At 44.9% G+C, this 15229-nt stretch overlaps 1 protein-coding gene across 2 annotated transcripts in view; it reads right to left on the minus strand.

Annotated features, from left to right (window-relative positions):
* adgrl1a (adhesion G protein-coupled receptor L1a) overlaps positions 1-15229 on the minus strand; it is a 116208-nt gene that overhangs the window by 46095 nt on the left and 54884 nt on the right. For both annotated transcript variants that reach the window (XM_085271496.1, XM_085271495.1), the window contains exon 2: positions 11932-12110. In XM_085271496.1, coding sequence (XP_085127622.1) covers positions 11932-12001 — 70 coding nt within the window. In that variant the 5' untranslated portion in view covers positions 12002-12110. The remainder of the gene's footprint in view (positions 1-11931; positions 12111-15229) is intronic.

The raw sequence follows: 15229 nt of genomic DNA on the forward strand, positions 1-15229 counted from the left end.
GGGCAGCCTGAGCTTGTGGGACAGTGCGTGTGCATGTGTGTGTGTGACTTTGGATGGGAGGGAGAAATGCTGGCCTCAAAGCTAGGATGCTATCTCATCTCTGACTCCTCCGCCTGCCTGCTGCAGGCAAAGGAGACAGAAGAGATGAGATGAGGAGTGACTGTATAGGGAGTCACCAGTCTTGCTATAAGGTCAGAACACAAAGCAGTGCCAAAATGACACACATCCACTGTGATGGAGCTGAGTCGCACAAGCACACAGGAGGAAGAAATGGAATGGCACAGCAAATGAGACAGGGTAACAATGGAAAAAGATAGAAACCTTCAAACAAAGTGCTGGCAGCAGATGAGCATAACGACTATTCTTTGTGGAGGCACAAGGTCAGTGACATAAAAGAAATGAGGCAGACAGATTCGTGGGAGAGGAGGCCTCCTATTGTTGGGATCTGCTCAATAAGACAGCTTCTCTCCTCAGCAGCCCCGTCCTCTAACAGAACTGAATTACAACATAGCCCATAACATTACATCATTCATAAGAGAATTAAATGTGCCCCTGTTGGAAACGGGATACTTACACTCTCACACAACACACACTCAGGCATTTGCAATTACGGACAAGCACATACACACAAACTCTCGCAGGCAAATGCACACAAGCTCTACCCATCATCCATCCTCAACCTCAAGAACTCTCTCTCGCTCTGTGCGTTGACAAACTTTGCTGTGGGGGGAACTAGCAGGCATTGCATAGATATTAAGACGGGTGGTTAAAAAAACCGCTGAGACACTGAACAACATACACACAAACTTGAGGAGGGAGGCGAGACGGGACGTGCTCATACTGTCAAACCACTTCATTGCTAGCCCTGGCGCCTAATTATGCAATAAAAGTGCCTCAACACGGGGAATCGGCATAGCCCAAAATAAAAATCAGCCTGCCTAAAAAGTAGGAGATTCACCGGGTGTAAAATATCCTCCATCTCCCCGGGGAAGGGAGCAGTGCTACAGGCCCAGCACAACTCTATTCTGTTCTATGTTTCCAGCACATATCAGAGGAGGCAGGCCAGCAGACAGTGAGTCAGACCTAGATTCATATAAACACTGTGCTGGGGTAAAACTGCTGGTGCTGCAGGGAAACAGCCACAGGGATGAGGGAGGAATGGAGTAGAGACAGAGAAGCAGAGAGAGGAAAGCGGGGAAGTTGGCGAGGAAATGAAGAGCAGAAGCAAGTGATGAGAAAAAAGAAAGTCAAAGTGTGGAGGAGAGAGGGGAAGACGGAGTGAGTAGCTTGTGCGGAGTGCTGTCAGAAAAAAAGGTGTGTGCAAGTATGAGTCTGTGTGTGTGTGTGGATTTGAAAAAGTCGTAAGTCGCAACCGGAGACCTGTTAGGAAAGATGAGTGTCAAAGCCCGGCCCCGCTGCTGCATTAGACACTTAATTAACCTCCTTATACACTAAGCCAAAGGTCCGGACGCTTGGACAGTGTGTGCGCCTGAGTGTATTTTCACTCTGCATGTTTATGAGGTGATCGATCTGTTTGCGAGTATACTTATGTGGTTAACTACAGCACGGAGGATTTTGTGTGCTCCTCTACTTTCATGTTTTCATAGCTACAGCATGAATTAAAATATTCCTCCTACACTTACAGGCCATTGTATTCACTTGCACTGTAATGAGTAACACTGTGAGTTTCCTCCTCTCTCTGTGTTTTTCTTTTTCACCTCGCACCATCCCTCAATCCCTCATCTAATTTCATCCACCTGGAAACGATCTCATTTACCTTTACTTGTCCCCAACACACTCCCCTCATTCTCCCCACCTCTTAGCTTCACCTTCCTTCCCAGCCCTTTACCTCTAGTTTCTCATTTCAATTCCATTCTCCTCCTTTACTCCCTTTCACTGTATTGCCACCCTCTCTGCTGTGATCTAGCTCTGTCTTTCTTCACTTCTCTACTCTCTCTGCTCTTGGTTTCCAGCCGTAAGCTGCTGCTATTAACTATCACTCTGCATTCCACAGAACACGAGATAAGCAAATGCCCACATTCTTAATCACATAACATGCTTGATACATACACACCTTTGTACATGTTCACAAACCAGCCGTCTCACATACACACACATGCAGTCCTGTACGGCTACAAAGCCTCAAAGTTACACACCACGGCCCGGAGAGAACAGAGGCAGCTATCACGCGACTGCACAAACAGGAACACAGTACTCAATCCTTGATGTAGAAGCTTGTTTGCAGTACACAAATCAATGTACACAAACTAACATGCCCTTGCATACACACGACTACAAGCAAACACAAACACACAAACACACAAACAAAATGGGCGCAAACACACATACACTAACATGAATGAATAAACAAAAAGGCACAACCCCGTATACAGTCACAAGCACATGAGAGCGGCGTGCGTCATCTTCAAAGTGAGGTTTGAAAAAACACGCCGCCACACCGCCCCGTCGGTCCCTCCTTCTCCCCCCCCCCCAACGCCCAATATATGTTCAAAGGCCATCCATTAACCTTTCACTCACACAGGCCTCTCTGTGATCTACTGCTCTCAGCCAAGGGCTTTGAAGAGCACAGTAACTCTCAGCACCAGGGAGCGAGCAAGGGAGGTAGCGAACGAGATATGACAGAAGGCAGAAAGAGGCGAAGAGAAACGAATAACAACGACAAGAGATGTGCGCTGCTAACGGACGGGGGGTAGAGGGTAAGGAAAGGAGGAAAATGTGGCTTGCAGGAGGCAGCGGGGTTAATCTCAATGATGGAAGCTCGATAGAAAGTGGGGTCGAGTGATGGGGAGAGCTGAGAGTTTAAAAAGGAGGAGAGCAGAAACGATGATGGGCGAACAGAATGGGAGGCCAGGAAAGAGATAGGAGGGAGTGTGTGGGGAAGTATATCACAGCGCAAAAAGGGGGTATAATAGCTAAGGTTTTTTTTGGGGGGGGGGGGGGGGGGGGCTGAGAGACTGGATGAAAATGAGAGGAGAGAAGTGAGAAGAACTGACTGTTGCAAATAAGATGAGAAAGCAACAGAAGCTTGAAAACACACACACAAGGGGCACTGAGAGAGAATAGGGAGAAAAAAGGCTTTAGAGCAGCTCTTTATTGCAAAATCCAGATGATATGCAATATTCACAAGCCACTAGATTAGCAATTAGTGTCAGTAAAGGCTGTGGATTTCAGCTTTATGAAAGAGAAAAGCCACGCTAAAGCATACTCAAAGGTCATTTTCAGACAAAATGGGAGCATTTACTTGTCTCAGTGAACACACAACATGCAGTTTGGATGGCCTTGGTCTATAAAAATCCAAGCTATTAGAAATGAACTTGTCTCTATAGTTTATTATTTATGTCATTTAAGTCCAGCAATAGTCAACTGCCTCTGTGATCCTGCAACTAATATTTGCGTCAAAGGAGAATTGGTCAAAGTTAGTAACTGTACTCTTCTACTGAGCATCCTTCCCATGTGAACTCGGGACAAAGTTACCGTGTAGAATTAATTACAAATAATAAATCACTGCAAAGTACCAGGTGTTGCAAGCAGGAGCAATGTGAACCTGACAGGATACAACATGCCTGTCTCTAAGAAATTCTGTTTTTCCAATTACAGTGTGGTTGCTCATGTAATCAGTCACTGTCTGAATTATGTTCAGAGGCACCTTAAAAAAAATAACTACATTAAACTATGCTGAAGTTGCCAGGATAGTGGCTGAGGTAACACCGGAGACTAATTTTGAATTAAGTTCAAACAACAAATGTACTTGGCTGAATATATATATATATATATATATATATATATATATATATATATAGCAGCTGGATAGCGTAGTGGTTAAACTACACGCCTTTGGAACAGAGGATCGCAAGTTTGATTCCTGCCTGGGGCGTCTGTATCCAGTAAGGGTCCTAAGGCTAGACCCCCTATGCTAAGCAAGCCTACCGCAGACATGAGCGAGACAGATAAATATGAAGGCATGCCGGCTCGGACGTCGCCCGGATCAACAAGGTCCGCGTCAGGTGTTGAGGAACCAGGGCACCCTGACGAAAAGTGGGCTACTGGAACAAGAAGGCATCGGTGGGCAAGGGACGAAAACAGGGCGTTGTTGGAATGCTACTACGCAAGTAACCCCGGCGGAAGGGGCTACATGAATAGGATGAGGGACCTATGGATTCTTCGATACCCAACATCCACAATGACGGCGAAACAACTAGTAGCTCAGTGTTCCAACATTCGAAAGAAGGGACTGCTCTCACAGCTAGAGATTGACGAGGTACAACACAAATGCTACGGCAAGGAGGAGTCAGGACGCCAGGTCAGGGGGGAGATATCATCACCCCCACCCGAGATTGGGTACATAGCCCCAAGTGCGATAGGAGAAGGATCGTTGAGTGCGAGAGGAACTGACCTGAAAAATAGGATCATGGCCAAGCTTGAAACCTGGATCCCCCGTAGCCGGTTACCAAGATTACGTGAAGTACCCTCAGAAGGTCTGCTAGATGATGTTAATGCAGCACTACGGGCAATACCTACAACCACGATTACCGACACTAACAAGCTGATCTACAATACGGCAGCAGTGATCAGTGAGATGCTTGGCTACAAGTTGAACAGCCACAAGGGGCAGTACCCTCCATGGAGAAGGAGGCTAGAGGGCAAGATCAAAGTAGCACGGAGGGAGGTTAGCCAACTAACGGAGTTGCAGAAAGGTGCGACAAATAAGGTGCCTAAGAAATACAGCAAGTTGTCCATACCTGAGGCCTTGGAAACTGCCAAGCAAAGACTCACAGCCTTGGCCAGCCGCTTGAGGAGGTACACCAGAGAGATAGAAGGCAGGAGAATAAACCAGCTGTTCTCCACAGAACCAGCAAAGGTGTACTCTCAGTGGCAAGGGAACAATAAGAGAACAGCACCACCAAGGCTGGAGACGGAGCAATACTGGAAGAGCATATGGGAGAAGGATGCAACCCATAACGGCAATGCTCAGTGGCTAGAGGATCTGAGGGCAGACCACAGCGACCTCCCTGAACAGGGTCCAGTAACCATCACAGTGGCAGATATCCAAGAAAGGGTCTCCAGTATGAAGAGTTGGACAGCACCAGGGCCCGACATGGTTCACGCCTACTGGCTGAAGAAGCTGACTGCACTCCACGAGCGTCTGGCAGCACAAATGAACCAGCTGCTAGTTAACGAAAGACACCCGGAATGGCTAACTGAAGGCCGGACGGTCCTGATCCCCAAGGACCCCAAGAAGGGACCGGTCCCCTCCAACTACCGACCAATAACCTGCCTCAGTACTACATGGAAGCTCCTGTCAGGCATCATATCGGCTAAGATGAACAGGCACATGGGTCAATACATGAGCGGGACACAGAAAGGAATTGGCAAGAATACCAGAGGTGCAAAACACCAGCTACTGGTAGACAGAACAATCAGCCGAGACTGCAAGACCAGACTGACCAACCTGTGCACTGCCTGGATTGATTACAAGAAGGCCTATGACTCAATGCCCCACAGCTGGATACTGGAATGCCTAGAATTGTACAAGATCAATGGGACCCTAAGAGCCTTCATCAGGAACTCAATGGGGATGTGGCGTACAACACTAGAGGCCAACTCCAAGCCCATAGCACAAGTTACCATCAAGTGCGGGATCTACCAAGGAGATGCTCTGTCCCCACTGCTGTTCTGCATAGGCCTGAACCCCCTCAGTGAGATCATTAACAAGACTGGCTACGGATACCGACTACGGAACGGAGCAGTTGTCAGCCACCTCCTGTACATGGATGACATCAAGCTGTATGCCAAGAGTGAACGAGACATCGATTCACTGATCCACACTACCAGGCTATACAGCAATGACATTGGAATGTCGTTCGGACTGGAGAAGTGTAGTCGGATGGTAACAAAGAGAGGGAAGGTAGTCAGAACTGAGGGGATTGAACTACCAGAAGGCAACATTGCAGACATAGAGGACAGTTACAAGTACCTGGGGATCCCGCAGGCAAATGGGAACCATGAAGAGGCCGCTAGAAAGGCTGCAACCACCAAGTACCTGCAGAGGGTCAGGCAAGTCCTGAGGAGTCAGCTGAATGGTAAGAACAAGATCCGGGCCATCAACACATACGCCCTGCCCGTGATCAGGTACCCTGCTGGGGTAATAAGCTGGCCAAAGGAGGAGATAGAAGCCACTGACATAAAGACAAGAAAGCTCCTGACCATGCATGGAGGGTTTCACCCCAAGTCCAGCACCCTGAGGCTGTACGCTAAGCGGAAGGAAGGGGGCCGGGGACTGGTGAGTGTCAGCACCACAGTCCAGGATGAGACAAGGAACATCCAAGAATACATTGGGAAGATGGCCCCAACTGACCGAGTGCTCAGTGAATACCTCAGGCAGCAGAAACCCAAGAAAGAGGAGGTAGACGAGGAACCATCATGGAAGGACAGGCCCCTGCACGGTATGTACCACCGGCAGATAGAGGAGGTGGCTGATATCCAGAAATCCTACCAGTGGCTGGACAAAGCTGGACTGAAAGACAGCACAGAGGCACTAATCATGGCAGCACAAGAACAAGCTCTGAGTACACGATCCATAGAGGCTGGGGTCTATCACACCAGGCAAGACCCCAGGTGCAGGCTGTGTAAAGATGCCCCAGAGACTATCCAGCACATAACAGCAGGGTGCAAGATGCTAGCAGGCAAGGCATACATGGAACGCCATAACCAAGTGGCCGGCATAGTGTACAGGAACATCTGTGCCGAGTATAACCTAGAAGTCCCGAGGTCAAAATGGGAGATGCCCCCAAGGGTGGTGGAGAATGACCGAGCTAAGATCCTGTGGGACTTCCAGATACAGACGGACAAAATGGTGGTGGCTAACCAACCGGACATAGTGGTGGTAGACAAACAGAAGAAGACGGCCGTAGTGATCGATGTAGCGGTTCCCAATGACAGCAATATCAGGAAGAAGGAACACGAGAAGCTGGAGAAATACCAAGGGCTCAGAGAAGAGCTCGAGAGGATGTGGAGGGTGAAGGTAACGGTGGTCCCCGTGGTAATCGGAGCACTAGGTGCGGTGACTCCCAAGCTAGGCGAGTGGCTCCAGCAGATCCCGGGAAAAACATCGGAGATCTCTGTCCAGAAGAGCGCAGTCCTGGGAACAGCTAAGATACTGCGCAGGACCCTCAAGCTCCCAGGCCTCTGGTAGAGGACCCGAGCTTGAAGGATAAACCGCCCGCAGGGGCGTGCTGGGTGTTTTTTATATATATATATGTATATATAAACAGTATTTGTAATTACCAAATCCATTTTTGCTTCTGTAATAGGTATTCCACTATTACACACCAGGTCTTTAATCAAAGTGATATTTTTAATGCTAAAATGTAATTATTGCTGTTATCCATGAATTTTCAAATTTACTGTTTTACAAAAAAGCAGAAAAAATGTGAAGCACATTATGATTTTTTGATTAAGATGCCATTTTTTATTTGCATTCCTGAGATGAAAATTTGTCTTAGTGACTGAATGTTACACTTACACAGATGTCCAATGTGTTATTTGCCAAATAAATAAATAAATAAATAGAAAGGTAAATATATAGGTTTTTGACAGATTTCTAAAACATGTTTTTCGTTTTTTGACAGGCTATTTAACAAGTGTGTTAAACACACACGCACACACACACACACACACACACACACACACACACACACACACACACACACACACACACAGATATATATTCTTCATTTCATGTCTCAGATCTCTATCCACAAAGATGTGCAGTGAGTGCTTAAATATGACCATAAAAATAGCGAGTGGGTACTGTACTACATATGAGCAAGAACATACAAACCACTATGATAATTGTAGTGACACTTGAAGTAAAGCAAAAGGAAGAGCTAATACATTTTTGTCACAGCAGTCGATCACTTTCTTCAAATCTTTGAGGTAGAGCGCTGACTTTGGTGAGTGATGCACTTTCTCAGCGCCTTTGTAGTTCTAAAAGTATTTATGAATGCAAATTAATTGCATTCAGAATTAATTTCAACAAGGAAAGGATCTTTACTATGTTCCCGTCATGGACTCATTTAAATGCAACTGAATCTAATCAACTAATTCAGTGATTTAGTTCAACTAATTCAGCTTCAGTGCTCTGCTTGACATATACTCAAGCGAAAAGTGTAGAGCTGTGAGTTAACAAAATGAAGGGAATAAGGAAATACAAAATGCTGCTTGTGAAGCCTCAAAGTTACATGCTGTTTAGGATAGTACACGGCGACAAAAAGCTATGTGTTAGTAGCACTCTTTTATTGCCTCCTCTAAAGATATTATTGGCATAAGCCTGTCAGAGTCAGCTCTTATGAATTTATGAGTAGGTCACTGTTTTAAAATTACAATTTTAATATTTCTGCAGGACTGAAAGACGTGTCTTTAACTGTGCAAATTCAATATTGGATTTTAAGACCCTCACTCACTCATTTTTTTTTAAAATCTTTGCTCCCACTTTTAAATTTAGGATATGGCAACATTTGGACCTGGAAAAAACTGTCAGCTCAGACATTTTAAAAAAAGCATCTGTCTTGCAACAGCATAGTGAATTCTTTATGTAGCCCTCCATTACGGCTGTGCGATATGACCAAAAGCTCATATCCATATCATATAAGACATGTATCCTCCTGATAACGATATAAATCACAAAAATTTAACATTTTCTGTAAATTCTGTGAATCTCGGCTCGACTTGCGTGAAGTGTTTCCAGCTGGGCGTCGTGTACCTGGAGTCGAGTGTTTTAACGATGTATGAAACTATACATTTTTAGACATAAGTTGTAACGTATATAAGTATTAATTACACCGCGTGCTGCGGGGAAAAGCCTGTTCTAACATTTGAGTCTAAGGTTTATTTTTTAGCACCTGACGGCTCTTTTTTTGCTTCTCATCCGTAAATACTCTGCATACTCTTTCACGTGATTCAGTTTATTTTGAAAAGTCTCAACAGGATCTTGAGCTTTATTGTGAAAGGTTTATGTGGAAAATAAACAAGCGGACACGCGATGGCTTTACCGTCTTGTTGCTAAGCACAACGCATAAAAACAGGCGCTTGTGTGTGGTTATATTAAATATAAGAGAAAGAGAGAACTTTAAGAAATTAATATAGCCACTACAGTGACCATCAAAACGATGAAAAAATATTGCCGTAAACAGTTTATTTTGCGACACCACGAAACAAACAATAGATGTTTTTATATCGTCGTCCGATATATATCGTTATATCGAACAGCCCTACTCTCCATGGAACAAAAAAAACAAAACAAAACACCGAGCCCTGCATTACAGAAAGCAAAAGCATACACTGAGAACAGTCCCCATTCAAACATTGTGTCACCCTTGGAGAACAGTCGAGAGACTAAGCACTTTGTTGAGAAGATGTGTAAAAACAGCTAGTCCCCTATCCTTAAGTAATAGCTACTGTTCAGGGGAAAAGGCAGGGAAGAAAAAAAGCCAGGCAGAGGAGGGGAAGACAGATAAAAATGTCTGCGTGTGCACTAAAGGACCAGGGGCCTTTCCACACGACTGATCTGAGAGCAAAGGCTTAAATACAGGGGAGATGAGAACAGATTCAACCAGTCAGCTGGCACTGCCATCCTGGTATGAGTGGCACACACAAACACACACACGCACACATACACACAAAAAGGCTCATACGCACATCTATCTGGATATGTCAGCACTCTCACATAAACACAAAGATCCATACAGACTCTCGCATGCACACATCACCATGCACTCATGGACATACAGGCACATTATGCACTATACTGTATGCTTGCAAATTCATACCCATCACATTGCAGACTGAAAGGACCTACAAATAGCCTTGTAATGGTCTTCCTGCCACCACTGGTGCACATAAATACGAATACACATGCACACAGCAACGCTTTACACTGTGCTAAATGAAAGTTCTGTGTCAGGGCTTCATCACGTACAGCGCAGCTGCCTGCAATGCCTGCCACATTAAGCAAGCCTAATGGGCTTTCAGATCAGCAGCACTATGTATGAAGGGTGGTACATTCTCAAGCATTCTGTGGAATCAGCGGGACATTCTGTTTGTCAAGGTACGCATGTCAGGCTGTCAGGGAGACTGCCGGGACAAAGGGGTGGAGGGATTTTCTATATGCCAGTATGATTATGACTTTATTTGCTTGTGTTAGTATGAGTTTGTATTCACAGATGAAAATATTGTCTTTTGTCTCACGCAGCCATTGGATTTCAAAGACAAATGAAAAACTGCACAGTGATTTAAGGGAATAAATATTCACTATGTGAGGCGTACGTGTACAAAGCTCATGCTGGTTAAGAACATTTGCACTAAAGAGCTACTTCCAGAGTAGAATAAATGGGTGTGTGTTAAGGGTAAATATTAGAATGTGCAGCCAGGAGCAGAGTGAGGTTAAAGCATCGCAGATTAGTCGGGACACGGAGGATGAGCAGGGAGTACACATTAGACTGTGAAGCCATGTGTGATGATCATGCAGGTTTCCAAATGAGCTTTGATTAGTCTAAGAGGGATTTCAGCAGATCTCATCACATCAAAACCCTGCGCTCTTCCTTTAAATTCCACTTCCCTTGTTCTCCTTTCTTTTTCTCTCCTGCTCCTCTGGTCACACTATAAAAGAGAGAATGAATTTCAGCCAAAATTTGACTGCCAAAATTATGTGCACCAAAACAGTGTGGGTGAACATGAGCCAATGTAAATGTGCAATGTGCCTGATTCCAATAGAAAAAAAATCTTCTTAATTTCATCCAACCAAATGTTCTGTCTGTGCGCTGATAGTGATTGTGACTGATTATTGCTGTATTATTACTATTCCCGAAGTGCCAGGTCATGCAGATAGGTGGAGGCTTATTTTCATACAAATATATACACCCACAAGTAAAACACAAAGCAACATGATGCCAGTGGCCTAATGGAACACAACATGGGCCACACAGATCTGATGCAACCAAAGGAGAAAAAAGAATAGCTTCTCAAATTAGAGCCACACCTGTCCAATCATAGCTTTCACTGGGGAACTGTTAAATCCAATATTGATATCAGCACTAATATGAAAACACACCTTACTGTTCCCCACTTTCTTCATCGCTAGCTCCTCCCTGCGGTAACCATGTGTCCTTAAGCTCCTCCTCTTCATTCTGGCTGTCCATCACCCAGCGGCTCATTGGCACAGAGTTGACGGAGAACATACAGCAGATGGTGTGCTGCTGTCTGTGTGGCAGGCCACTAGCAGGACACCCAGCAGCCCCTCCTTTCCCTCCTCGGCCCGCTGCCTACCCCTGCAATTCCCGTTCCTTCCCTCATACATATCTTCCAACAAATACACAACACCCTCCAGCATCACTTCATCCCATCCAGGTCACCTGCTGCCAAGCTTACAACAGCTAGCGCACATGCGACACAAAACGAAACATCTTATGGTACATGGCACATTCAAGGAGGTCACACATATGGCACCATTACATGCACGGATTCCCCCTTATTCTCTTGCCACGCTCCAACTAACATCAAGATGACAAGAAATTTTATTGACATTCTCACATCCACCTTGCTCAGACACTCTCTCTCTCTGTCTCCTGTAGAGAGAGTTCAGTTAATGAAGTGCAGCTTTTCTAGCCTGGTCAGCAAGTCAATACACTTACAACCTTTATCACATGTATAAATATTGCATCCTCATTTGCAGTAACCTCAGGCCAGGCCGACTACAAGTAACGGTGAAACCAACAGAAGCTTACAGTGTGTAAAACAGTCTAAGCTGGCTCGTTGAGTTAAAACAGAATCTTAACGCATAAATTCTGAATCCAGATGCACACATGTGCACTCGTCATGATATAGACAACACTAGAGAATTTTAATATTACATACCCTGTGAGGATGGAGCAATGTTGCTGGAAGCCACAGCACAAGTGAAGACGATCCAGACTGCAAGAGCCATGCTTGAGGCCGAGAAGTGTAAGGAACTGGTCTAGGTGGTCAGAGGTGGTCAGCAGGCACAGGTGAGTTGGGGGGCACTTCCTCAGCTTACACCCACTTTGAGGGTGAACCTGCAGGCAAAGGGGAAAGAAAAAACACGGAATTAGGAGCCTCTTTAAATTCTGTATGTGCATACGTCAAGAAAAAGGAAATTATTTTTTCTTCTCTGTACAGCATTTAAATGAGAGAAGAGGAGAGGAGAGGAGAGGAGAGGAGAGGAGAGAGGCTCCCCCTGTGGTGGTCAGGTAGAATGATCAGTTGGGAAATCGGAGGCCATTTTGTGCAAGATGGCTTGGCAACAGCTGTTGCCACTACCAGCTCATCACTCTCAAGTGTTTGGACGCTTGATTGAATCAGACTTGCTACATATGTTTTGGGGCTGTTAACAGAGTTATTTTCACGTGAAAAATGCATGTCTTCTCTATGTGTGCGTGTGTTTGTGTTTGCAGGCGTGCATACAAATCGAGACAGTGAAAAGCGGTGACTCAGTCAGCGGTGCTGCGGGGTTCACACATCTCATTTGCCTAATGAAATAAATCACAATCTGGAACTTGAGCTCTGATTTTTTGACAGTGGAGCCTGCTCTGCCCCTTCAGGGGCTAGAAGGCAGAGAACAGTAAAGATGGTATCGTTATAGCTAACACTGCTCCTGCTGAGTTTGCTGATGGAGCAGACAGATTGGTCTACATCTCTTTGTGTTGTATGAGTGTTTGTTTGTTTTAGTGGGGAGCCGGTTGCTTTGTCTTATTTCATTTACTGCATGATACACACACATGCTCTCTCACACACACGCTGGGATACTGTATGGAGCTTTTATTGACTCCATTCATTTTCTGTGCTCTATACCAGTTTCAACTAACCTACAGTCAGCACTTCACTCTTGCTACCAATCAGCCACATAACATAACGCATGCTGAATATTATTTAAGTCCACTCAAGAACACCACCAGAATACACACTTGTGACTTATCAGGGTCTGGATACAAGATATGTCTGCAGTATGTGGCATTGGGGCTCTAGTAGATTTGGGGACATCATGGATGGCTTTGCTCCATGGTATGGTCTGTTGAGTTTGGATTTGGGATCAGTGCTTTGGCTTTTCTGGTTGTATTTCTTGGGTTTCCTCAGGCACTTTTTTGCAGTATGAGTGCATTTTCCAGCTTGGTGGTGCCAACACCATGAGCAGGATGCTTTGCTCAATTTTTTTTAGCTTTCTGGGATGTGTCAATGTAACATTCAGATGTAGAGCATCAACTTTTCCGTTCACTTTGGCTTTCAACAGTTTTAATGTTGTGGTCGATGGTCTATTGTGACAGTTTTAGCTCCACATATTTGTGTGAGATAAAAAAAAAACGAATCCTAATCTAGAGCCAAACTTTCCAAATGCAAGAAAATAAATCTCGCTTAATCACACACAAAAGATCAAACATAAAAATGCATGATTGTGATAAATCTTTAAGATGACAGATTTAGTGCATATTGCAGACTATGTGACATCCTCAAATAGTTCAGAGAAATTTTTATCATACTATGTGTATATCTGTACAAAAATAAATGTAATCCTAATCTTGATTATAAACCTGAACTTAGAATACAAAACAGACAGTTGGGATTATAAAAGTCCCTGCATTTTTCATTTATCAAAGCTTTTCATCCTGCTAAATATGTCAACACACACAACATCACGCAGGCATGGCAGTGCTTTTCATCTGGTAGCAAAGACGGCAGGGCGTGAGCGGCTTCGCCCCTCTCTTTATCATCGCTGATTTGGTTTTTCCTTCGACCTCTCCAGCCCCGCCTCTTTGTGACCTTCTCTGATATTTAACCTCTTCCCCAGTGGCAATGCAGGCCCACAACCTGCCCGGGTGTCGCTGCATGGATTAGTATGTTGGATATCGCAGAGTACAAGCAAGGCAGAGAGAGAGAGATGCAGAGAGCAAATAGCAAAGAGGGAGAGAGAATAAAAGCAGAACTGAGTGGCAAGCACATTCACAGCAGCTGTTCTTTGCACCAGCGTTTATTTCTATCATACACTGTATGCACAACACACAGACACACACACACAACCTCTGAACTAATGCAGCTTGTGCCTTAATTTGAGTGTTGTGATCTCTATGATCAGCAGTTGAGAGAAAAGGACATGCTCAGAGGGAGGGCAGGAGGGACAAAGAAAAAGTAGAAGAGCAGTAAACAAACAGCAATAGACATGCAATGTACTACTCAGCTCCACAGCTCTCACGGCATTTACTCTCAAGCTATCCCGCAGCCCCCACCTCATCCCCATTCAGTGCAATGACACGCATTTGTTTTTCCTACCAACATTTGTGCTTCAGTGTAAGAAAAATCTGTCTTTTCTCCTGTTTCTTTTGATTGTGCTTCTTTCTGTGCTTTTCAACAATAGCTCTCCTGTGGTCTCTGAAGAGGGCCGGGTAAAGAGAGCAAGGAGGGAGGCAAGGCTGGTGATTGAGGGAGAGAAGGAGAGAGAGAGGGAGCTGGGTGGATAAATTGGTTTTATTTTGTGACAAAAAAGAAAGCTGGCATTATGAAATGTTCATTTTCAGTGTGATGGGGAGGGAGAATGGAAGGAATAAAGGAAGAATGCAAGGCCAAAGTGAATGAAATGAGACAAAAAGAGATGACAAAACAAAGGAATGAGGTGATCAAGAAATGAAAAGAGAGGAAGCATCACACAGACCGAGTAACTAACAAATAAAGAACAAAAAGAGAAAGGGAAGTGAAGGATGACTTTCTGTACAGGGAGAATAAATTCTAGAGAATGGGAGGGGAAACAGCTGAAAATAGCCAAGTGAGAACAGCAAAAGGAATAGTAAAAATGGACGAGTAAAGGCAAAAGGGAAAGTATTTCTTCTGCTTGTGTCTATGAGTCAGCGTGCCTCTGGGTGGAAGAAGGTTAGGACTCTTTGGAGGGTGTGAGATGGGTGTCTTCTCTCTTTGTGCTCTCCCTACTTGGAGGATGTTACATGCCTGAGGCCAAAGCCTGCCCTTTTGCACTGATCACATCCACCATTATTATCATCACTGTTTCTCTTCTAATAGAGCAGAACATCATATCCCTGTGAGACTGGAACCCACAAAAAGCGAGAGTGGACGGCAATTTCAGAGCACTGGTGTAAAGGTGAGGAGGATGACGAATAAAGCAAAGCCGGGCAAATGGCGATCGCTTGTGTTA

The sequence above is a fragment of the Mchenga conophoros genome, linkage group LG4 (genome assembly GCF_057382185.1).
Source record: "Mchenga conophoros isolate Kocher_MC1m ecotype Shallow Benthic linkage group LG4, M_conophoros_male_GT1.1, whole genome shotgun sequence".
NCBI lineage: Eukaryota > Metazoa > Chordata > Actinopteri > Cichliformes > Cichlidae > Mchenga > Mchenga conophoros.